Source organism: Scleropages formosus, chromosome 21, assembly GCF_900964775.1.
Source record: "Scleropages formosus chromosome 21, fSclFor1.1, whole genome shotgun sequence".
Lineage (NCBI taxonomy): Eukaryota > Metazoa > Chordata > Actinopteri > Osteoglossiformes > Osteoglossidae > Scleropages > Scleropages formosus.
The window spans coordinates 11403738-11425794 of NC_041826.1; the positions used below are offsets into that span (position 1 = coordinate 11403738).

Sequence of the window (22057 nt, forward strand, 5' to 3'; positions counted from 1 at the left end):
CTACCTGCCCCCGCAACACAGATGGGGGAAGGGAAGGGGGTGCCCCGGGGGCAGGGGTGGATGCTGTCGCTTCCTATGTTCCACAAACATACCGCCTGAAGAGCACAGCGCTCAACTGAGATAAATAGTTCAGATGAGCTAAACAGTTCAAGAGATCACAACGGCAGTAATTCGCCAAAGAAAACAAGGTAGCCAGACACATTTTTAAAAGACTCTTTAAAAAGACTGTTCATTTTTCCTTCCCACTTAGCAAAATCCAAAGAGTTAACTTACAAAGACCCAGGTCAGTAATTCATAACAATCAAAATTCCTGCTTAATATGTGTCCAACTGTTGTCATGGATGTTTCAGACAAACAATGTAAACGCTGGCTAGGACTACCAGTAACTAATTATAACCACCAACATAAATATGATACAATATAAAGAAACGCTATAAATTTACACTCATCTGGCTGAAGGACCTTTTATTCCATTATTCACTGTTTGTACTCAGAAATCCTACAAGTATTGGAGAATTTCATTTGTAAAATGATCATGTTAGCAGGTTCTGAAAACAAAAACATTTTAATAAGTGCGTTAATTATTAATCAGAATCTGCTAGAAATCAGTTCCTGAAGCCAGAGGAAAATTAGCAACTGCAGTAAGACATGAGGAAGGGGGGGCGGGGCAGGAAGAGCATTACCAGCAACGTGTGAGCAATAAGTTATGTGTTCAATAGCCTGTGGCTGTTTAAGTTAGAACACGAGTGAAGTCAACACTGAAAAACGGCAAGGAGAGGGGAAAGGAAAAGAAGAAGTGAATCGGGGTCAATGAGTGCTGTCTTTATGGCTCTGAGGTATACATGGGTGGGTGTGTGTGGGTGTGTGTGTGTGTGTAAGAGAGAATATATGCAGGAAGGACGATGATGTCTGCTGAGCTTTGTATGTTTATTGTATGTTTGTGCAGGAACAAGAGTGATTAAATGTCACAGTTTTAGAGAGAGAGAGAGAGAGAGAGAGAGAGAGAGAGAGAGAGAGGGAGTGAAAGTGTGTGTGTGTGGGGTGGGAAATTAAGTGCTGCTGTCATGTTGAAGCAAAGCGACTCCACAGCAAGTCCCGGCAAACTCCAGCTCATACTTCTTTGGAGGAAACATCTCGGCACATTAGTGCATACCACAGCAATTACACTGCAACCAGCAGCAGCACACTTTGTGGAGCACAATTACGCTACGCACAGACCATGCAGAGCATACCACCGCCATGTTACTGACTGCGCATCTACAAGACTTAACCAAAAATAAAACAGAGAAACACAAAAAGTGTGTCTCATAGAGAGCCATGGAGTGGGCTATGAATTTTCATACTTAGGCAGGTGACCAGTAAATTAAGATAAAATATAAATAAGTTTGATACAAAAGGACTTATACTACCATAATAAAGAAACAGTAGGGCGTCACTGTCTCGTCTGCATTTCAACACTGCTTTCTCACTACAAAACGCTCATATTGTCAAAAATAAGATACGACATCCACAATATCAATTTTTGGAGGCTTTCTGTGAGTACACTTCCTTTTATGTGAGCAAAACTGCCTCACTGTCGTAACAAATTACACGTTATGATATTTTAAACCTAGACTTTTACTTGTTTTGGATGTTGATACGTTGCAAAATTGGACAAGTGGAAAATTTGATGTGACAGGTAAATTGTAAACTGTCCAAACCAACAAAAAATTAATGTGAATTGCACTGTACAAACAAGTTGGGAACAGTGTGGAACGTAATGGGATGATGACTTCTCACTCACCTGCATGGACATCTCAATGAGCATCAGTAGCTTCTTAATACCAATCCACACCTGCTTGCTCTTGACCTCCCTGGCAATCCTTGCCCGCTCGCTGTCCTTGAAGCTGCCCAGCAGCTAAGAAAAAGACACACAAAAAAAATATCCGTTTTGATCCCATTGACAAGACCTCGGAACTTCGAAAAACCCAGGACAAAACAGTACTTGCCATCAGCCCTAGTATACTTATCCCCCATTACCCGGTCCTAATTTGACCAAGAAATTATTTATTCAATTATTTCTTCTGAATAATTAATAATTTAGTACATGAATAATTACAAAATTACAGTACAATGAGGTAAAATAGAGGACATAAATGCAAACACGCAAGTATAAGTATGAGGCCATTGTGTCAGAATGCAATAGAGCAGGGGTACACAGTTCCCACAATGCAGTGTGGTTCGTCACTTGCTGTAATACACAAATGTGGTTGAAGTTCACCAAAGTTGCCAAAACTGGATGTGGCAGACAGGATACATGAAAATATGGAGGAATTAACAATAAGTGGTATCATAAACTACAGACCACAAGAGTAAAAAATTGGGAAAGTGAATAATGGGGCTGAGTACTGTACACTGCTAATACATGTGAATGTACAGTAACCTACAATTTCCAAGCAATTAAACTTCTGTTATCAATGCTTTCAAAATAAATTCTTCCCAGTTAAATATTCTTAAGGATTTAATTAATTTGTTGACTTTTTGTTCGGTAAAAGCAGCACAAAGGCCTTGTTTTCTCATAACCTTCTCTTTCCCGCACTTACCTCCAGGGCTTCCACCAGCTGCTCCCCAGTCGAGATGTTTGGTACAGTGATGGTGGTGCTGAAGACATCCAGCATTTCCATCTCCCGCAGGACATCTTTTCGGCTGGTGGTGCCGATGATGAGCAGTTTGCGACCCTTTAATGCAGTTAGATTGAGAACATTTTAGGGCTGGAATTCCACTAACGGCTCCCCATCACACCTTCTTCTGATGTCTTTCATGTTTACCCACTGACTGACTGGTCACCTAAACGGCAGATTCACTTTTCCTCTCCTTTTTTGCACGAAGTACAAAAGCCCACACTATCTACCAAGTGTCGATTGCATATAAAGAATGGTCAGCTTTCTTCCAGCAGGATGCTCTCTTTCCATGCAAAACACACCATTTTCTTACATGAAGGGTTTCATTTCTTTTGGGAAAATCACTGTTAGGTTAGTTCCTGTTGTGAGGGGGTCATATTAGGGGGAAAAAAAACCCCAAAAAATGTCACACTCAAATAAAATACCTAAATAAAAGGTATTTATAATCATGATACACCAGAACCTTCAAGTTATGAACACAATTTAGACTAAAGTCTGTACTGTGATTAGTTTGTAAATCCAAGCACTGCATCAGACACAACAATATCTTCATAATGCAGATACCCCCCCCTTTTATTCACAGGTGCAGTTTTGTACAGAATTGAGATGAAGCATTACAAATTAAAACTTCTCTCTAAAACTTATTTATTCATTCCATTTCCATCAAACGCTCAGGTTCCAGACCCCATGCTGGAAACATACGGTGAGAGACAGGAAACACTGGACTCCAGTCTGTCGCAGGACTTTTATTAATAAAGTCAATCAATAAAAGTGTAATAAGAGTTGTACCTAGACTTATATGCAGGGTAGGTCATGTTTACATCTTGGATATAATAATAAAAAAAAACACTCTAAAATTAAACATATTTACTAACTTCAAGCAGCATAAGAACTAAACCAAAATGACTGAAAATAAAAACATATCTCCACAAATTCCTAATTAATGCTGATTTTTGACTGATTGCATAACAAGACGACACACTGTACACGCTTAATCACCTGTACTCGCATACACCAGATGTGAGCTGTAAGGATGGAGCTCAGTTATTCTGACCACAACTCCTACTCTGGTGTTGTTGCGCAGACACGCACTGAATTAAACTCCTGTTTCACAGGTGACATTAGATAGAATCCCTATAACAGGTGACATTAACTGAGCTCTCGCATGGATTTCAACCCACAGCATCAAAGAAAACGATGGATCTGATGGATGAGGCTTTACAAGGACCACAGAGGTAGAGCCACTAACAAGGCAATTAAAACAAAAGCTCCGGAATGTTTTTTATAACTTTAGTATAGCTTGGAAAATTCCCTCTAAGCATAATGCAATACCACCTTCCTGAAATAAGGCAACAAATATATAACAATCGTAACGAGGACAGGAGCACAGGGGCTGTTCTTTAAAATACTCCAGCAGTGGGTCGTCGGGGTGACAACTGGATTAATCTGATGATTTTTTTTCCACTTAAGAAGCTTCTCGACAGTAATCTTCTCCACACTATTATTCTTTACTAGTATTCTTTCATTAGCAGATGCTTTTATCGGAGGCGACTTGCAGGGCAGCTTTACATGAAACAAACCCCCTACTTACCAGGCCTGACCTCAACAAACTAAAAACATCCGTGAAGATTAATCTCTCTTGGGGGCACTTTGCCTTGACCAAATTAAGTTAATTTCAGTTCTATTCAGTTTATTTTTATATCGTACTCTTCCCCAACAATGACACCTATTGGTTTCTGGCACAAGGGCAAGGACATAGTTAAAGCACCCACAGGGCTTGTGGCCTTGAGATCCAGGTGGAGCTGGGAGGCAGCACATTCCCAGAGGCCAGATGAGGAACGACACACGAGGGAGGGGGGTGCGGGGTTGTTGGAAGGATTATTGTGCGGGCCTCCCCTCCCACCCCCCCACAGAGCATGGTGTGTGAGCCTGCATGCAAATGAGGTGCCACACAGGAGGCAGGACTTCGGTGCTCTCACAGGGCCCATTCTCCCGTCCCCCGGCTCCCCACTGGGCCCACAGCTTCACAGCGTCCGAGAAATACCTCCGCTGCCATTCAGGGCACACAGCAGGTCTGGCAGGCAGCTCCAGTGTGCGCGCGCGCATACATACACACACAGAAACATTCAGAGAAACCAAAATATATACAAAGTGTAATGTGAAGCCGTAGACAATTAACGGCAGAGGGTGGCATACTGGTTGGAGCTGCTGCCTTTGGATTCAAAGGACTGAGGTTCGATTGCCACCCTCTGCTGTAGTCCCCTTGATCATGGTATTTACCCCGAACTAATACAGTAAAAATTACCCAGCTGTATAAGTGTGTAAATCACTGCAAGTAGCTTAACGCTGTAAGCCACTTTGGAGAAAAGCTTTGGCTAAATAAACAAATGTAAGTCTAGTATTTTGCGCTATATTTACACCAATTACTGCATTACTTTTATATCAAAATAACACTGAATCAGTGTGTTTCTAAATTGTGGAAATTATATATGTTTACATTTACATTTATTTACTTAGCAGACGGTTTTCTCCAAAGCAACTTCCAATGGATACTAGGTAGTGTTATGAGCCCACACACCTTATTCACCAAGGTGACTTGCACTGCTAGATACACAACTTACACTGGGTCACTCATCCATACATCAGTGGAATACACTCTCTCTGTGTCAGTCATACACTATGGGGGAATACGTGGCAGTATGTGGAAAAATAACTGAAAGGGAACAATTCCATGTGTGGTAAAGAATATGGCAAATGGATTTCAGAGGACTGACAAGAGTCCTAATTGACAAGAACTCTCCCTAGGTCCAAACACAGCCGCTATAGGATCTACCGCCACCTTCCTGCCAGCTCTGGGATGGCAGCCAGGCGCAAGGGTTCATCCCCACACAGAGCCCACGCTGTCGGCAGTGAGCACCACAGCAAGAACTTCAGTGACCGCCAAGAGCTCTCAGCTCCTTGGAGGTACTTGACACATACTGAGTACAATCAGCTAACTACTCTGATTCCTGGGTTTATTTACCAGTCTGTACTGCTGTGAAAGCAGGGGACATACAACACTCCTCTAAGAAGGATGATATCAAAAAAGACCCAGAGTTAGAGAGAATAACTTTTAGCTCCCAGGATGAATCCATTCCAAGTTGAGGCTGTTGGGTATCTTTTTTCACTTGTTTTGTTTTATTTATCGTTTATACATGTCATTACTGATTTATAGTAGAGGAAGTCATTTGAAAAAACCTGCTGCCCAGACACTTTGTTTCAGGAAGGTTGCAAATAATCTTTTATTTGATTATATTAGTTGCATTTGTGAAAAGAAATGCAATAAATTACCGGTGAACCAAAATAAAGGATTACCTAATCTGAAAAATGTCTTCCAGCAAAGCCTAAAAACAAAAGTGTGTTCATTGTGGTCACTGACTAAATTTATGAAAACTGCACTTCTGTATTTGATGAGAGAAAAAAGAAACAAGGTGATGTTTCTAACCACTGCGCAACCTGCTGGCCCTTGGGAATTTGCTCTCACCACAAAGCCTGCAGAATATTTTAAAACTTTGTAAAGACAGTGATCCCTAGAACTGACAGCAGTGCTAAAGGAGCAGTTTAACCTATGAAATTCAGAGCAAAGAGATTTGGCGCTTGGAAGTTTGCGGAATTTGTTGAACTGTTAACTGTCCATTAGAATGGTTCATTGTACCACTACTGACAGTCCAAAACAGAGGAAGCACAAAGCCAGGACAGCAAACACTAACTTTAATTTCATTCATTTATCTGACACTTTTCTGCACAGAAACTTAGAATGTTAACCTTCTTACACTGATTTACTCATTTATACAGCTAGGTCATTTTTCTTGTATCAGTTCAACTTAAGTACCTTGATCAAGGAAACTACAACAGCAGGAGGTAGGATTTGAACCCAGGTCCTCCTAGTCCAAAAGCTCTATCGACTGCTCCCCAGAAAACTGAAGGTACAGTCACATGGCCATCAATGCAGGCAGACCTGAAGTTTACCCCATAACTTTCAACAATCTTGAGTGCAGAAACATAGTTAGGAAACATTCAGGATAACATATATGCAAGGCACATGCGCCTTAGAGTCACTTGTTCAGAGAACCGGCTTGTGACACACTGATGGCCAGTTAAAACAACAACTACTCACACGAGGGGGAGGCTTCTTCAGCAGGACCAGAAGGGCTTGTAGGACCAAATTGGAGAAACGAGGTCCAATCGGAACATAATCTGTAAAGAGAGGCAGGTTTGAACCCACACAGTGACCGATAAAGAGCCTGTTGCCATTGCTTTGGGAGAAACACTGGGTCAAACACAAAGCTCTCGCCCTTCAGCAGGTGACCAAGGGCCCAAAAGGGTACCTGTAACTCAAACAAAGAAACAAACGACCACAGAAAATGACTCCAACACTATGGTTCAGACACATTGGCTGTCCTATGTTTCCACAATGTGTCATTTCAGTTTACTATGTCATTATTATTCAGGAGGATTTATTTTAATTACTGCCAAATGCATCCATGAGACCTCATGCTGTGCCTTGTTTGGAAACATCACAAAAATGTCAGCAATACTGGTTGTGTTCTCAACATAATCTTTTCTGGCCCCAATAACTGCGCCTGTCATAGTGTCGTGAGTAGTTACAGATTAAATACTTAAAGGCCTACATTGGCCACCAGCAGCGTCCCAATCATTTTACTGAGCGTTACTTACCAACAGCTACACTGAAAAGTATTCATACATGGTACTCTTTTAAAGTACTAAGCAGCCTTGGTCCAGTAGAGGTGCTCATAAATTTGCAGATTCTCGGTTTTGACCTTGGTGCAGTTGAACGAGCTCCCTCGGTCTTTCAGAGCTGCTGAATCGCTCTCAACATTTAAGAAGGGTCTCAAACCCTTCTCTTTCAGACCCAGTTTTCCTAACCCCTTTCTCAGACCCTTTCTCCTGAACTCCTAACTGCTCCATAAACTTGCATCACACCATGTGTCACCATCACCTTTGTATTTCCTATCAGTTCTATATGCAGCTACTCTGTAATGCGTGCCAGCAAAAACGGTGCTGTTGAACAAACTGACTGGTTCAACCGTCATGCATCTATACCCATCTGTTTCCAGGAAGGGTCTGGAATACTAACACCATGCAGGAAATTAACTCATTACAAGCTTTACCTTTTTTTTATTTTATTAAACAGAACCCAACATGGGAATGAACTTTGGGAAACCTGCATTACTAAGATTTTCTTGATTGTGAAGCAGTTTCTGGATTTTACAAATAAATAGACTTCTAAACTCACTTCCATTTGTGTTGCGAAGTAGAAGTCTCAGGGTACAATTATACATCAGCTACAACCTGTGCCAGAAGGCTTGGTCTGCATCTTTGTGAAAATTTGCAACAGGCACTGGGCACAGACTTACCAAGCAGTCGCTCGATGTCATCGACCACCACGCAGCTCAACTGGGACTTGTAGGCGTCATCAAATATCTGGAATGTAGCAAAAGACTAAGTGAGGCAAATGACAAATCTGAAGACGAGAGAAACCCAACTTGAGATGAACTACTACTATCAACCAGATATCAGCGAGAACGTTTGTGAGGAGCATCCCTCACTTTCTTGATGGCCTGACACTTTGCAATCTCGGAGTAACCAATCATCTTGTCCGGGGAGCAGATCTTGATGAAGGGGAACTGGGACTTCTCCGATATTTTTGCTGCCAGGGCCGTCTTTCCACTGTGTGGGGGTCCTGGAGCAAAGCCGGTTGGAAGTGTTAGTGTCACTGTGTTCACTTCCTGCTGCAGAGACACTCACTGGGACATTCTCTGGAACTCATCAGCTGCCCCATGCAGTGATTTGTATGTGCATCCAAACACAAAACATTTCTAAGAAGTAATACGATGGGATTTTTAAAAAAAAAAAAAAAAAAAAAAAAAAAAAAAAAACACACATTTGTGAATTTAGTCCCCTAGTTCTTAATTACATTACAGCTGTAAATTACCAGTGACAGCATGCCATTGTTTATTGCTGATATAAATATAAAAAAAATTTCATCATTGCTGAAGGTTTGATTTCTTCCAGCTGAGTAATACAGAAGTGGACGAACCCTCCAGAAGTACAGAGACCAGAGGTGTGTGGTCACTGTTCTTGGTCTGCTTAACCAGCAGGTCTCCATCGTCCAAAACCCGGGTCACTGGGTCTCCCCACTTGATAATGCCGTTCATGATGTAGCTAACGTAGTCCTCCTGGTTTGTGCCAAAGGCCTGGTGAGGAAACAAGCAACTGGTTGCTAAAGGACACGTCCGGCCATCGTCATACATTTGAATCCGGAGTCCTATCATTGCATTATGGAAAGAGAGAAACACCACCCCTGTAAAGGTAATTAAGGTTCATTTTTGTTTGCTGATGCGTTCTGTGTCAAGCGCTGTGAGATGACTATAAAGACAGGGGCATTATATAAAGACACACAGAGTCAAAATTCATTTCCAGCTTTTTTTTTTTTTTTTTCCTGTTAATTAAATCAGCAAGGCCATTTTTTTTAAAGTTCACTATGTAAGAAGAGCCAATGAAGTGAAACGCAGAAGGCAATTTATGTTCATTTTTATGCACCTCTTATTCATTAACTAATTGTGCTTAAACACAGATTTGTGTTTCACTGTCTATACATTTCATTTATGTAACATGAGAAAAAAGTGGTGTCTCTATGAGATTGTAGCTGGCAGAACGTGCCATCAGAATTACATTGCACTTACTGAACAAATTCTGCAGACCACAGGATTTAGTCTGTTTACACTTAATAGAGTAATTTTATTAAAAATTAATAAATCCTGGTAATGAGAAATGAAAATTGGAACATTATGGAGCTTGGGAGGCCTTGGCTAGAATGACAAACTTTAATACTGGGGATACAGTTCAAATTCCAGAATGGCATCATTCCTAAAAACTGGAATATTATGCATAGAGTGTTAATCTCCCACAATATGTCATTTTAATAGGGGATCCAAAACATCAGCACCGCCCAGACGGCTTTAATACATATAAAATGAAAAGTAGTAAAATCTGTTTACATATATTAAGGTAAAGGCTATAGCACAAAGGTCCTGCACGTACACAAATATATTTCATAACTACACTGAAAGGATCAACAGCCAGTATACTATGCCCACAGATGAGCCACGTAAGCTTTGCACTTGAACTTTCCAAGATTTAAAACAAAAAAGCCGAATGTCTGAGTGAGAGAGAAGAATGAACTTACAGGCTTAATGTCATTTTCCAAGGAGGCAAAGAAGTCATCTCGATTGACTTGCAGTTTTTGCGCCTCCTCCACATCTACTTCCACTTTTGCACTAGCCTGCAGGAACAAGCAATATTAATTATATGCCAGTTTTTAGCACAATATTTGCAGTTCACTGGATCAAGGATGGGGGGTACAGTGGCGCAACGGGCTTGGCCGGGTCCCACTCTCTGGTGGGTTTGGGGTTCGAGTCCCGCTCGGGGTGCCTTGCGGCGGAAGGGTGTCCCGTCCTGGGTGTGTCCCCTCCCCCTCCAGCCTTGCGCCCTGTGTTGCCGGGTTTGGCTCCAGCTCGCTGCTTGAGACAAGCCGCTTCAGCCAGCGTGTGTGTGTGTGTGTGTGTGTGTCAAGGACTTTGAATTCCTGACATACTGGTAACGATAGCTACTGGCATTAGACATAAATTTAATCATGGTAAAATGATAAACATTTTTTATCATATGAACTAAACACTGTATGTCATTCTGGACAAAGGTGTGAGCTAAATTATAAATAAACGCAAGCACAATAGTAAATCTGGAAAAAAAAATGTAAGCCTTAGCCTTTTGTAAAAAATCCATAGTGCAGAATCTTTCAAGTGTTTAAAAAAAGTTACACCAATCTCTGGAGCCAATAAATTAAATGAAAATTAATATGCAAGATGCAATGAACACTGAACAGGGTAAACTACCACTACTTGAGTAACACGGGACTCTTTTTCGAGGCACAGAGTTACAGGGAGAAAGAAGCGGCTGTGATGCCACTTCTTTCAGCCTCCTGACAGGACATGTCAACACGATCAAATACGACACGTCAGGGAGGCTTAGCAGAGCATAAACACTGGCATTTACAGACGAGCACCTCATTCAGCAGGTACCTGTGTCACTGTCAACGGCATTAAACACTTCCAGTGTGAACAAACACGGTATGAAGGAGAGGCCCAAGCTGATGAGGTGAGAGCAGGGTGTAGTTTAACTTGCGTAAAAACACACAAGTGGAGTTCAGACAGCTGCGGTGCACCTCTAACAGTCTTACCAGAGACACCCGTGGAGATACAGCACAGGACTATATGGCACAGAAGTAAAGTATCACATAGTGCCATTTAAAAGTACAACTGGATTTGAGGAAACTGGATCCATAAGCAATACAAACAGTCTTTTGTTAAAGTTCTGATCTACAGCTTCAGTAATGTTATGTTCATCCAAAGCAAACAGCTGAAACATATACAAGTTTTTTTCCTTCATCTAACACTTGCTCAAGACTCCTACAGCAGAAGGTGGGATTCAAACCTGGGTCCTTCAGGTACAAGATGGCAGCTCCAACCACTGCACCACCTGCTGGCCCCACACCAGCTGGCTTGCTCACACTATGGTAACCGTGTTCATTCCTGACAATTTCCCAAGATTTTCTTACAGTAAAAGTACAATGTTAGTGGGAGCACTAGAAGTGCAATAAATTATTACAAAGGACCCAAAATGTCTAAACACAGGTGGCACTAAATGTCACTCTGACCTCAAAATGCTGTGGTGTCTGTGGGGCTACAGAAAACACGAGACCCAATACATGGCAGCATTCAGAAGAGGCTGTCGTCACCCCGGAGACGACACCCTACATGGGCTGAAAGTGGAACGTTTGTCAGCAAGCAGCATCAGACCAGTTTCAGTGATTGAGATCTCCATGTCCTTTCGAGATAGTAACTCTAGGCTAAAATGTAAAAACTGAAGTGCTTCTTCCAGAATAAAGCTGATGATCTCTGCTGTATGAAGGACAACTTTCCCGTTCATACAAACTTTCACCAATCCACGGTTGTGAGAATTCCATTATTAGGTGAACTCCAAGCTCTGCATTTTCCTTGTGGAGGTTTCATGCAAAGCAGTAATTGGATCACCAGAATATGATGTTCTGCTGGCTTTGTCCGGATCACCATAACCCTACACTGACAAGCTGTTACTGAGAAGTCACGCAAGCAGTGCAGGCGCTAGGTGGACTTTGGTGTGACCTGGGGCACAGGCCAAAGGCTCACCTTGATGTGGCGGTTCATGGCTGTGGACTGGGCGGCGCGGACCAGCCCCTCCAGTTCGGCACCACTGAAGTTCTTGGTTTCAACTGCCAGCTCTCTGACATCCACATCCTTCGCCAGCAGCTTGAACTCCCGCATCTTGGCAGTGTGGATATTGAGGATCTGCATGCGACCCTTTTCATCTGGCAAGCCTGAATAGGGAACAGGGCAAGCAGCGAGGCAGTGTTGAAGGACAGGAGGAAACACAAATGAGGTTTGCAGGAAACAGCCAATTAGAACAGCAATAATAATTAAGGCTAGGAGTCCCACTTCCTGTTGTAGTTCCCTTGACCAAGGTACTTAACCTCAATTGTTCCACTAAAAATTAGCCAGCTGTATCCATGAGAAAATCTGCCTAAGTAGTGTAACATTGTAAGTGACTGAGGAAAACTGTCAAACAAATAAACAGATAAATAAATACAACTGAGCAGAGTGATGGAAAAGGGGAATGGGAGACTGAAAGGCAGACTGGAAGAGTATTATCGGTTCTTGGCTTCTGCTGATCTGCAGTGGTGAAACAAGAGCTGCGCCTTCAGACAAAAGACAAAGGTACAACATCAAGAGCAGTGACCTTAACGCAAGTGTTGATTGCAAGGTGACTAAGGCGCGTTAACTATTACCTTACTTGCTGTCCTGATGATGCTGAGAATGCAGAAATAATAAAGGGGACAAACAACCGAAGAGAAAGGAAAAGCTGACATGATGTTGCTGAAAACTAAGTGTGTGAAGCTAGACTGTCCTGACTTACCAATTTCCATCTTCACCTCCAGCCGACCAGGTCTCAGGAGGGCCTCATCAATCAGGTCTGGCCTATTGGTCATTCCTACAAAATGAGAGAAAAATTGCGTGTGTATTTTTTGCACAATACATGTTCTGTATTCTTTAAAACCACACAGAACTTCTTTTCTAGGATGTCAATATAATTACGAGAACAAGGATTGAAAATTGGATCTTTAATACCAACACTGCTACTGTGTTGTTAAAGCTATAGTATCATCTGCAATCCCAATTTATTTACAGTCTGCCGAACTCCAGGACATCTCTACGGGACACTTCAAGGAACGCGTTAATTGCGTTTTGTGAGAGAAGCCATTCCTGATACTTTGATTCTGAGAACAGGACAGGTGATGAGTTCTCTTAAAGCAACACTCATTTAACTACTCAAAAGACCATCAATATAATGCTATGCGTCTGTGACACTCACTCCACTTTACCAGCTGTTTTCAATAACCATCAACCCTTTGGTCCAAAGGCAGCAGCTCTAACCACTACGCTACCAGGTGAACGCTGTCGTAAGCCAGGGTCCACCTGTGGGTGGATGACCAAAGTGTTTAACGTTCTTCCTGCTAAAAAAAAAATTAATATACATGATAATTCAGATGAATTTTAGACTCATTTTTGGACTGTGGACCTCTTAGAAATAACACCACACCCATCAAATGTGGATATATTTGCAATTTCTTGCTCCACCATTTGTCTCTATGCTACCATGACCCAGTGCAAATGTTAATTCAAGGAAAAACCACACAAAAACAAATACATTTCATTGAGGGAACATAAAGACCCCTGCAGATACAGTGGGCTATGAATGGCATGTTTTCAACTGGGGTAAACAAAAAAAAAAAAAAAAAATTTAAATTATTAGAGGTGTATCCTCAAACAACCCATAAAGATGAGACGCAATTTGTTTAGCCAGACTAAAAAGATCAAGTATCGAAACAAGACAGTTGTGGACTAGTTACTCATGGTACAGTCTGCAGTTCAGTCCTTCCCTACTGCACTGTCACAACACGTTCTTTGACCACACGTGCGCCCCCCCACACCAGCCACACAATATACCAATAACCAGGATGTTGTTGAGCTGCTCCACGCCGTCAATCTTGGAGAGCAGCTGGTTTACCACGGTGTCGTGGACGCCTGTGCTGCCAGCCATGCTGCCACGCTGTTTGCAGATGGCATCGATCTCGTCAAAGATGATGATGTGCAGGCCACTGTTGGCGCCCAGCTGCAGGGAAAAGGCAAGTGAGTGGGAGCAGCATGATGCTTGTGTCATATTTAAATGTGTATTTAAAAGGAAATCAATTAGGAATTTCTATTTAAATAACTTTTCAGGCCTACTGTGAAAGACTGAACGCAACACATTAGACTACAGGGCAGGAGGGCTGCTATGGACAACAGCTGGTGAATCTGCACCGCAGTTTTCTCACAACCTAACCTGTAAATAAATGGAGGGATGTCTCTGCTTTATTGGCAGCAACTTGGTGGTAAAACTGACCTTTGAGTGACAAACAAGTGAAGTTAGACAAATCCGGTCCCAATTGTGTTTGAAAGTTGAGGAGCCACTGTGTACATTTTAAATCTACATTTTTTTGATTGAATCTCAAGTCAACAATGTTATTAGAATCAAAAGGCTGCAGAGGCGAAACGTTCCGCTGCCTATAAGACAGGAGCATTCTAACTAACGGATCACAGATATCTCAGCAACTGAGGGCTCAAGCACACAGCGCCCACCTGCTCTGCATTTCTCAACCTGTCACTCCGTAAACTTAACATTTAATGCAGGTGTGGGAATATGATTACAGGTGGGGTGAGGGGTCTCCAGAGGATCGAGATACGGCCATGTTCATTAGGAGGTGAGGAGTAGGGCTGTCACTGTCCCTCGGTTGCAATGGCATTCAACCTTTCAACATGGGTCATAGGACGGACTTCGTTGCTGACCGCCTCGGGCTCTTCTCGAGATCCCTTTAACCCTTTACAGATGCCCCTCGGCATGCCAATATGACTGGTGAGCAGTGAAACATACTTTCAAAGTTCTCCTGTATTTCACAAATAACTGAAAAATAAACCTATTCAAGTGCACTGTTTCCTCAGCTTGGAAACAACTGGTAACTGAGTCATTCCATAAACTTCTGAAGTGTCCCATTTTATTGATCACCGACACTCAGGAACATCGGGCAGAAGGCGTGAACACTGTGGAAGTGAGTTGGATCAAATTTATTCCATGCGAGTGCATTTTACTGACAAAAAACGGCTGGGGATAGAAACACTGGTCAATAAAAATCATTAAAAAAAATGAAAGGAAAAATTTGGCATCTTCAAACATTGTGACTCCATGTTCCTAATATAAGGAGTTTGGCTGCTCTGCTTTAAAAAAAAAAAATTCTCTGCAACCTGGACTTAAAAAAAAAAAAAAAAAACATGGAGTCTTCTGAACTGTAATGCTGGAGGGAATTTAAGGACACAGTGGAGAGTTTTGAAAACAACCAGATGGATGTTGGATCAAATCAAACCAGAACTCTCACTTGAATCACAAATTATGAGACTGAGGTTTTCATACTTTGGACACATTGTGAGAAGGTTGGATTCTGTAGAAAAGACAGTGATGTCGAGAAAAGTTGGAGGAGAAAGACGACAACGACAAGCAGCAACCAGATGGTTGGACTCAATCAAATTGACAATGGACACACCCCTTTGAACACCAAGGACCCAAGTGGACCACAGAACTTTCTGGAGACACGCTATTCCCACTGCCAGGAACTGACATCAATTTCGTGACACTTAAAACAACAGCATTAGCAAACTCAGTTTCAGATCAAGCTGAAGAGAGGTTTTACCACCATATGTGGGCAGCACGGTGGCACAGCGAGTAGCACTGATGTTTCACAGCACCTGGGTGGTGCAAGAACGTGGGCTCAATCCCCGCTCAGTCTGTGTGGAGTTTGCATGTTCTCCTTGTGTCTGCATGGGTTTGCTCTGGTTTCCTCCCAGTGTGTGAGTTCCTCCTCTCATAGTGTGTGACTGACAGAAAGAGTGTGTTCCACTGATGCATGAATGAGTGATCCAGTGTAAGTAGTGTATCTAGCAGTGTAAATCACCGTGATGAATAAGATGTGTGGGCTGATAACACCACATAGAGTTCACTGGAAGTCCCTGCTAAATAAATAAATGTAAATATGCCTTGACAGGGTAACTCTGGAGTCGGGATCGGGAACATTTGTTGACTTCAAGACGGAACTGCAGCAGTCTGCACACAATCACCAACACTTACAGTACACGTTTGCATGGGTCAACAGAGTCAGTGTTCCTCACCCTTTTCTGTTCGTCCTCTGCATCGGCAAACAACTTGCGGATGTTGGCTTCGGACTCCCCCACGTACTTGTTGAGAATCTCGGGCCCGTTGACCACTTTGGGCTCACGAGCATTCAGCATCTTGCCAATCTGCCGTGCCATTAGAGTCTTCCCGCACCCCGGTGGGCCGAAGAGCAGGATGCCCTTGACGTGCTTACAGCCTGAAGAGAGACAAGTGGGACAGGAGACAATGTCTTACTGATTATGACTTTAAATGACACACAGTGCGTTCAGCAGTAAAACAGGTGGTCCATTACTGTTCTGGTCTGAAGGTCACACAAGGTCTCATAAAGAGGCTGTGTCAGTAGGAGTCTGGACACCCTTCTCCCCCTGCATGACCTTTCTGAGAGCTGACGCTATGGCAAAAAAGGTCTATTAGTGCATTCCCTCCTTACGCACCTCTCTCAGCACCTGCACCGTCAACCACCGTGCAGTCACAGCCTCACCTTTGCAGTATCGACACACACCATCTCATTAATGCGGCCAGCTGTCAGGGGCTCACTGCGACAGAAACACCACTGCAAAGGTCATCTCTCACAGTGGGAGTTACTAAAGATCTACACTCTGTGTGTGTGTGTGTGTGTGTGTGTGTGTGTGTCTGCTCACCAGACATGTCCACTGTCAAATAATGAGTCCCACACCACTATCTGTTGATGCTCATATGAAAAAACCTCACGGCAAAGATTTTGTACCTTCCCAGGAGCTCTTTTTGTCACAACACAGCACCGCTCTTGAGGAAACACACATTTCATTTGGAGAAAATAGATAAAGCTAAACAAATGTGCAAAACAGCTCCCTATATGCTATACGGTTATAAAAATCACCCATTTTTAGAAGCACCTTTTGCCGACAAGGGTGAAAGTTGGATTGTCTCTGCAGAAGGCTCTTTGAATGCCAACACAAATAATGGGGGCAATGCAGGAAAGGGGGTATAGCACAGCAGGAGCTACTTACCCATCTGCTCTACAATATCAGGGGGAAAGACCCGAGAAGCAAAGGCGCGTCTGAAGATGTCGGAGAACTCCTTGTCAAGGCCTCCGATTCCCATGCGTTCAAAGTTCCAGTCGGGGTTGATGATGGATTGGCGCGACTCCCTCGTCTTGGCCTTTCCTGCAGGGCATAGCGTTGGAGCGTAGAAGATGCACGGGGGATGGAAAAGATGTAGGACAGGAGACAGAGTAAGGGTGAGACATAAAGCAGAGGAGAGAACAGACAGGTAGAAGTTTCATGTTTATTGGAAACGCTTTCAGCTTTTGCCGTGTCGCATTAATCAGGGTGTTTCATTAATCAGTGAAATCAGTGTGTGTTGAAAGACATTTCAGTTTGCATCTCAACTATCTCCCTAAAAAAAAAAAAAAAAAAAAAAAAAAACCCAAAGTCTAAAGTGTGGAAAATATGTTATGTACTATACTATAGCAGTACTTGCAGAGTATTTTAATGACTGAGGGCAAAAACAGAAGCAGTGCCCCCTCGTGGACGTAGCATACAACAGCACTCATCGTGCACGAGTTTGTGTGTGGGTTTCTTCTACACAGAGTCCAGCTCGTACAACGGACGGATGGTAAAATTCCTGATCAAGTACTTGCCAAGAAAGAGAACCTGCAAGATATTTATCTGTTACAAGATGCAGGATTCTGTTGTAACAAATATGAGGTTTTGGTGGTAAAGGTTCTATTACTGGGCCCTTAAACTGTTAGCCACTTTATTCAAATCTTGACAACTTGCTACCCCTTTTCCCTTGTGCCAGTTTTGAATAGCTTAGTGAAAGTAAAGTTACACTGAAAAACTGCAGTAAAATTACACTGAATACCTCAATTTGCCTGCTTATCTGACTTGTTTCACGGTCGATTTGTGTAAGGAACTCACCAACAAGGTTGAGAGATGAGTTCTCCGCCTTCTCAAAGACAACCTGACTGTTCCCCAACAAGAGGCCAATTTCAATCTGCACCGAGGAAGAGCAAACCATCAATCTAACAGCAAAACACAACAAAAATCAAATGTTCTTTAATATTCTCCTGCCCACTCTATGATGTGTGACAGATCTCATTCAACTCATTCTCATGTCAGCTTGTGTCCCAAACACAAAGCCTTGACCATCTTCACACCTTTGTACTTTTAAAAAAAAAAAATACACAACCCTCCATCTTCCAAGAACCTGAACCGTTACACATTTACCTTGTGCTTCTTCCCCAATCTCTGCTCGCCCTTGAGGATGCTGGGGTCCAATGCCTCCATGTCTTTGACCTGCAAGCCGAAGAGTTTGTTGCAAAAGCTGAAGACCAGCTGTGATGAAGTTGCGTCAAAACCGGGGGTGAAAGAAACAAAGACACAGAGAGATAATGCTGTTACTAGAAACCAAAAGAAAACACAGCATAATGTACATATAATGCATATAATTTGTCCATTAGATAAAATATAATAGACAAACCCTGGCAAACACCTTGGTGAACAAAAAATTTCCAACCAAAAGATTAATAGGAAGTGTTACTTAATTAAATAACACTTAAATAATACCACTCCCTGTACTCTTAACACAAGGCATGGCCCAAGAGACACATTCTAGAAAATGACCTGGCTGTACAGTGGCAATGGGACACACTTGAAAAGTTCAGTTCAACATACCAAAGAGCAAAGGGTGCAACTTTTTCATAGCATCAGTACAGAGGCAACAGTGCTCATATTTTGATGTTCCGTCAACAAAGTCATATAGTGGTGAGGACTACAAATTTTGGAAGGGAAATATTTCACAGATTAAAGAAGAAAATGGGGTTAATGTTGTAAAATTTCTCTCTGCTGTGCAGCCAAATCACCTGCATTTCTACTTGTAGCCAGGAGGTGGCAGTAAAGCACAGCGAGACAGGAGAGCAACACAGAAGGGTTGGACCACCTCCATTCACCTCACTTCCACAGTGTTAACACCTCCTGTCTTGTGTTCCTGAGTCTCAGTGATGAATAAAAAGATGAGAAACACGGTACATGTTTATGGGATGAATCAGTGAACAATGTTTATTGAATAGCAGTTTGTGCAGACAATGTAGTTTTATTTTCAGTTATTAATATAATGAAAATACACACGAACTGCCACTCCTCCGCGAACCGCCACCTTAACGTGGTGGAGGGGTTTGAGTGCCTGAATGATCTCAGGAGCTATATGCCCCTGGTAAGGTCTCCCATGGCAAACAGGTCCTGGGTGACAGATGAGACAAAGCGCGGTTCAAAACCCCCTTATGACTATTAAACCAAGGTTCTCGTATGGGGCCGGGGGGGGGGCTCGCATGCAAGCGCCTGGTGGCCAGGTCTATGCCCATGGGGCCTGGCCAGGCTCAGCCCGAAGCCAAGACGTGGAGCCGCTCTTTGGTGGGCTCACCACCTGCCGGAGAGGCCGTAAGGGGCCGGTGCGTTGTGATTTGGGCGGTGGTCGGGGCCGAGTGCCCGGCCGACCCAAACCTCGGGCGCCAACTCTGGCTTTTGGGACTTGGAATGTCACCTCACTGGCAGGGAAGGAGCCTGAGCTGGTGCAGGAGGTTGAGAGATACCGTCTAGATATAGTCGGGCTCACTTCCACTCTCAGCTTGGGTTCTGGAACCACTCTTCTCGACCAAGGGTGGACTCTCCACTATTCTGGTGTTGCCCAGGGTGAGAGGCGGCGGGCGGGTGTGGGCTTATTAATAGCCCCCCAGTTCAGCCGCCATGTGTTGGAGTCTACCCCGGTGGATGAGAGGGTTGTCTCCCTGCGCCTTCGGGTCAGGGAACGGTCTCTCACTGTCGTTTTTGCTTATGCGCCTAACGGCAGTGCAGAGTACCCGGCCTTTTTAGAGTCCCTGGGGGGCGTACTGGAAAGCGCTCCCACTGGGGACTCTGTTGTTTTACTGGGGGACTTTAACGCCCACGTGGGCAGCGACCGTGACACCTGGAGGGGCGTGATTGGGAGGAACGGCCTCCCTGATCTGAACCCGAGTGGTGAGTTATTGGATTTCTGTGCTAGTCACAGTTTGTCCATAACAAACACCATATTCATGCATAAGGGTGTCCATCAGTGCACTTGGCACCAGGACACCTTAGGTTGGAGGTCGATGATCGACTTTGTAGTCGTTTCTTCTGATCTTCGGCCATATGTCTTGGACACTCGGGTGAAGAGAGGGGCTGAACTGTCAACTGATCACCACCTGGTGGTGAGTTGGATTTGATGGCAGGGGAAAAAGCTAGACAGACCTGGCAGGCCCAAACGCATAGTGAGGGTCTGTTGGAAACGTTTGGCAGAGGCCCCTGTCAGAGAGGTCTTCAACTCCCACCTCCGACAGAGCTTCAACCATGTCCCGAGGGAGACTGGGGACATTGAGTCCGAATGGAGTATGTTCCACACCTCCATTGTCGGGGCGGCGGTTCGGAGCTGCGGCCATAAAGTCTCCGGCGCCTGTTGCGGCGGCAATCCCCGAACACGGTGGTAGACACCAGAGGTAAGGGATGCCGTCAAGCTGAAGAAGGAGTTCTATCGGGCCTGGCTGGCTCATGAGACTCCTGAAGCAGCTGACGGGTACCGGCGGGCCAGACGGAACGCGGCTCTGGCAGTTGCCGCGGCAAAAACTCGGGCCTGGGAGGAGTTCGGTGAGGTCGTGGAGGAAGACTTTCAGTCGGCCTCAAAGAGATTCTGGCAAACCGTCCGGCGACTCAGAGGGGGGATGTAGTGTTCCGCTAACACTGTTTACAGTGGAAATGGTGCGCTGCTGACCTCAACTGAGGATGTCCTCGGGCGGTGGAAGGAGTACTTTGAGGATCTCCTCAATCCCTCCGACACGCCTTCCGTAGACGAAGCTGAGGCCGGGGACTCGGAGGGGGACTCGTCCATTACCCTGGCTGAAGTTGCTGAGGTAGTCAAAAAACTCCTCGGTGGCAAGGCTCCGGGGTTGGATGAGATCCGCCCCGAGTTTCTCAAGTCTCTGGATGTTGTGGGGCTGTCTTGGCTGACATGCCTCTGCAGCATTGCGTGGAGCTCGGGAACGGTGCCTCTAGACTGGAAGACCGGGGTGGTGGTCCCTCTTTTTAAGAAGGGGGACCGGAGATTGTGTTCCAACTATAGGGGATCACACTCCTTAGCCTCCCTGGGAAAGTCTATGCCGGGGTACCGGAGAGGAGAATCCGACCGATAGCCGAACCTTGGATTCAGGAGGAGCAATGCAGTTTTCGTCCTGGTCGTGGAACACTGGACCAGCTCTATACCCTCACTAGGGTGTTGGAGGGTTCATGGGAGTTTGCCCAACCAGTCCATATGTGTTTTATGGACCTGGAGAAGGCATTCGACCATGTCCCTTGTGGCATCCTGTGGGAGGTACTTAGGGATTATGGGGTTCAGGGCTCGCTGCTACGGGCTGTTCGTTCCCTGTATGACTGGAGTAGGAGCTTGGTTCACATTGCCGGCAGTAAGTCAGACCTGTTCCCGGTGCATGTTGGACTCCGCCAGGACTGCCCTTTTTCACCGATTCTGTTCATTATCTTCATGGACAGAATTTCTAGGCGCAGCCAGGGAACGGAGGATGTCTGTTTTGGTGGCCGCAGGATCTTGTCTCCGCTTTTTGCGGACGATGTGGTCCTGTTGGCTTCATCGAATCAAGACTTGCAGCAGGCACTGAAAAGGTTTGCAGCCGAGTGCGAAGCGGCGGGGATGAGAATCAGCACCTCCAAATCCGAGGCCATGGTTCTCAGTCGGAAAAAGGTGGATTGCCCCCTCCGGGTTAGGGGGGAGTTGTTCCCTCAAGTGGAGGAGTTTAAGTATCTCGGGACCTTGTTCACGAGCGAGGGAAAAATGGAGCGGCAGGTTGACAGACGGATCGCTGCGGCGTCCGCAGTAATGCGGTCATTATACCGGTCTGTTGTGGTGAAGAAGGAGCTGAGTCGTAAGGCGAAGCTCTCAATTTACCGGTCAATCTACGTTCCTACCCTCACCTATGG

The 22057-nt window shown here is 44.3% G+C and overlaps 1 protein-coding gene across 1 annotated transcript in view; it reads right to left on the reverse strand.

The window, feature by feature from the left end:
• The window catches only part of LOC108918791 (vesicle-fusing ATPase-like), a 34009-nt gene that overhangs the window by 4273 nt on the left and 7679 nt on the right, over positions 1-22057 (reverse strand). Inside the window, exons 6-19 of the mRNA XM_018726336.2 lie at positions 18287-18394; positions 17978-18053; positions 17066-17221; positions 16073-16272; positions 13823-13988; positions 12732-12806; positions 11948-12135; positions 9910-10005; positions 8761-8917; positions 8270-8403; positions 8078-8144; positions 6817-6896; positions 2583-2717; positions 1784-1897 (exon numbers count right to left, since the gene is read on the reverse strand). Of these exons, the coding sequence (XP_018581852.1) occupies positions 1784-1897; positions 2583-2717; positions 6817-6896; positions 8078-8144; positions 8270-8403; positions 8761-8917; positions 9910-10005; positions 11948-12135; positions 12732-12806; positions 13823-13988; positions 16073-16272; positions 17066-17221; positions 17978-18053; positions 18287-18394 (1752 nt within the window). The remainder of the gene's footprint in view (positions 1-1783; positions 1898-2582; positions 2718-6816; positions 6897-8077; positions 8145-8269; positions 8404-8760; positions 8918-9909; positions 10006-11947; positions 12136-12731; positions 12807-13822; positions 13989-16072; positions 16273-17065; positions 17222-17977; positions 18054-18286; positions 18395-22057) is intronic.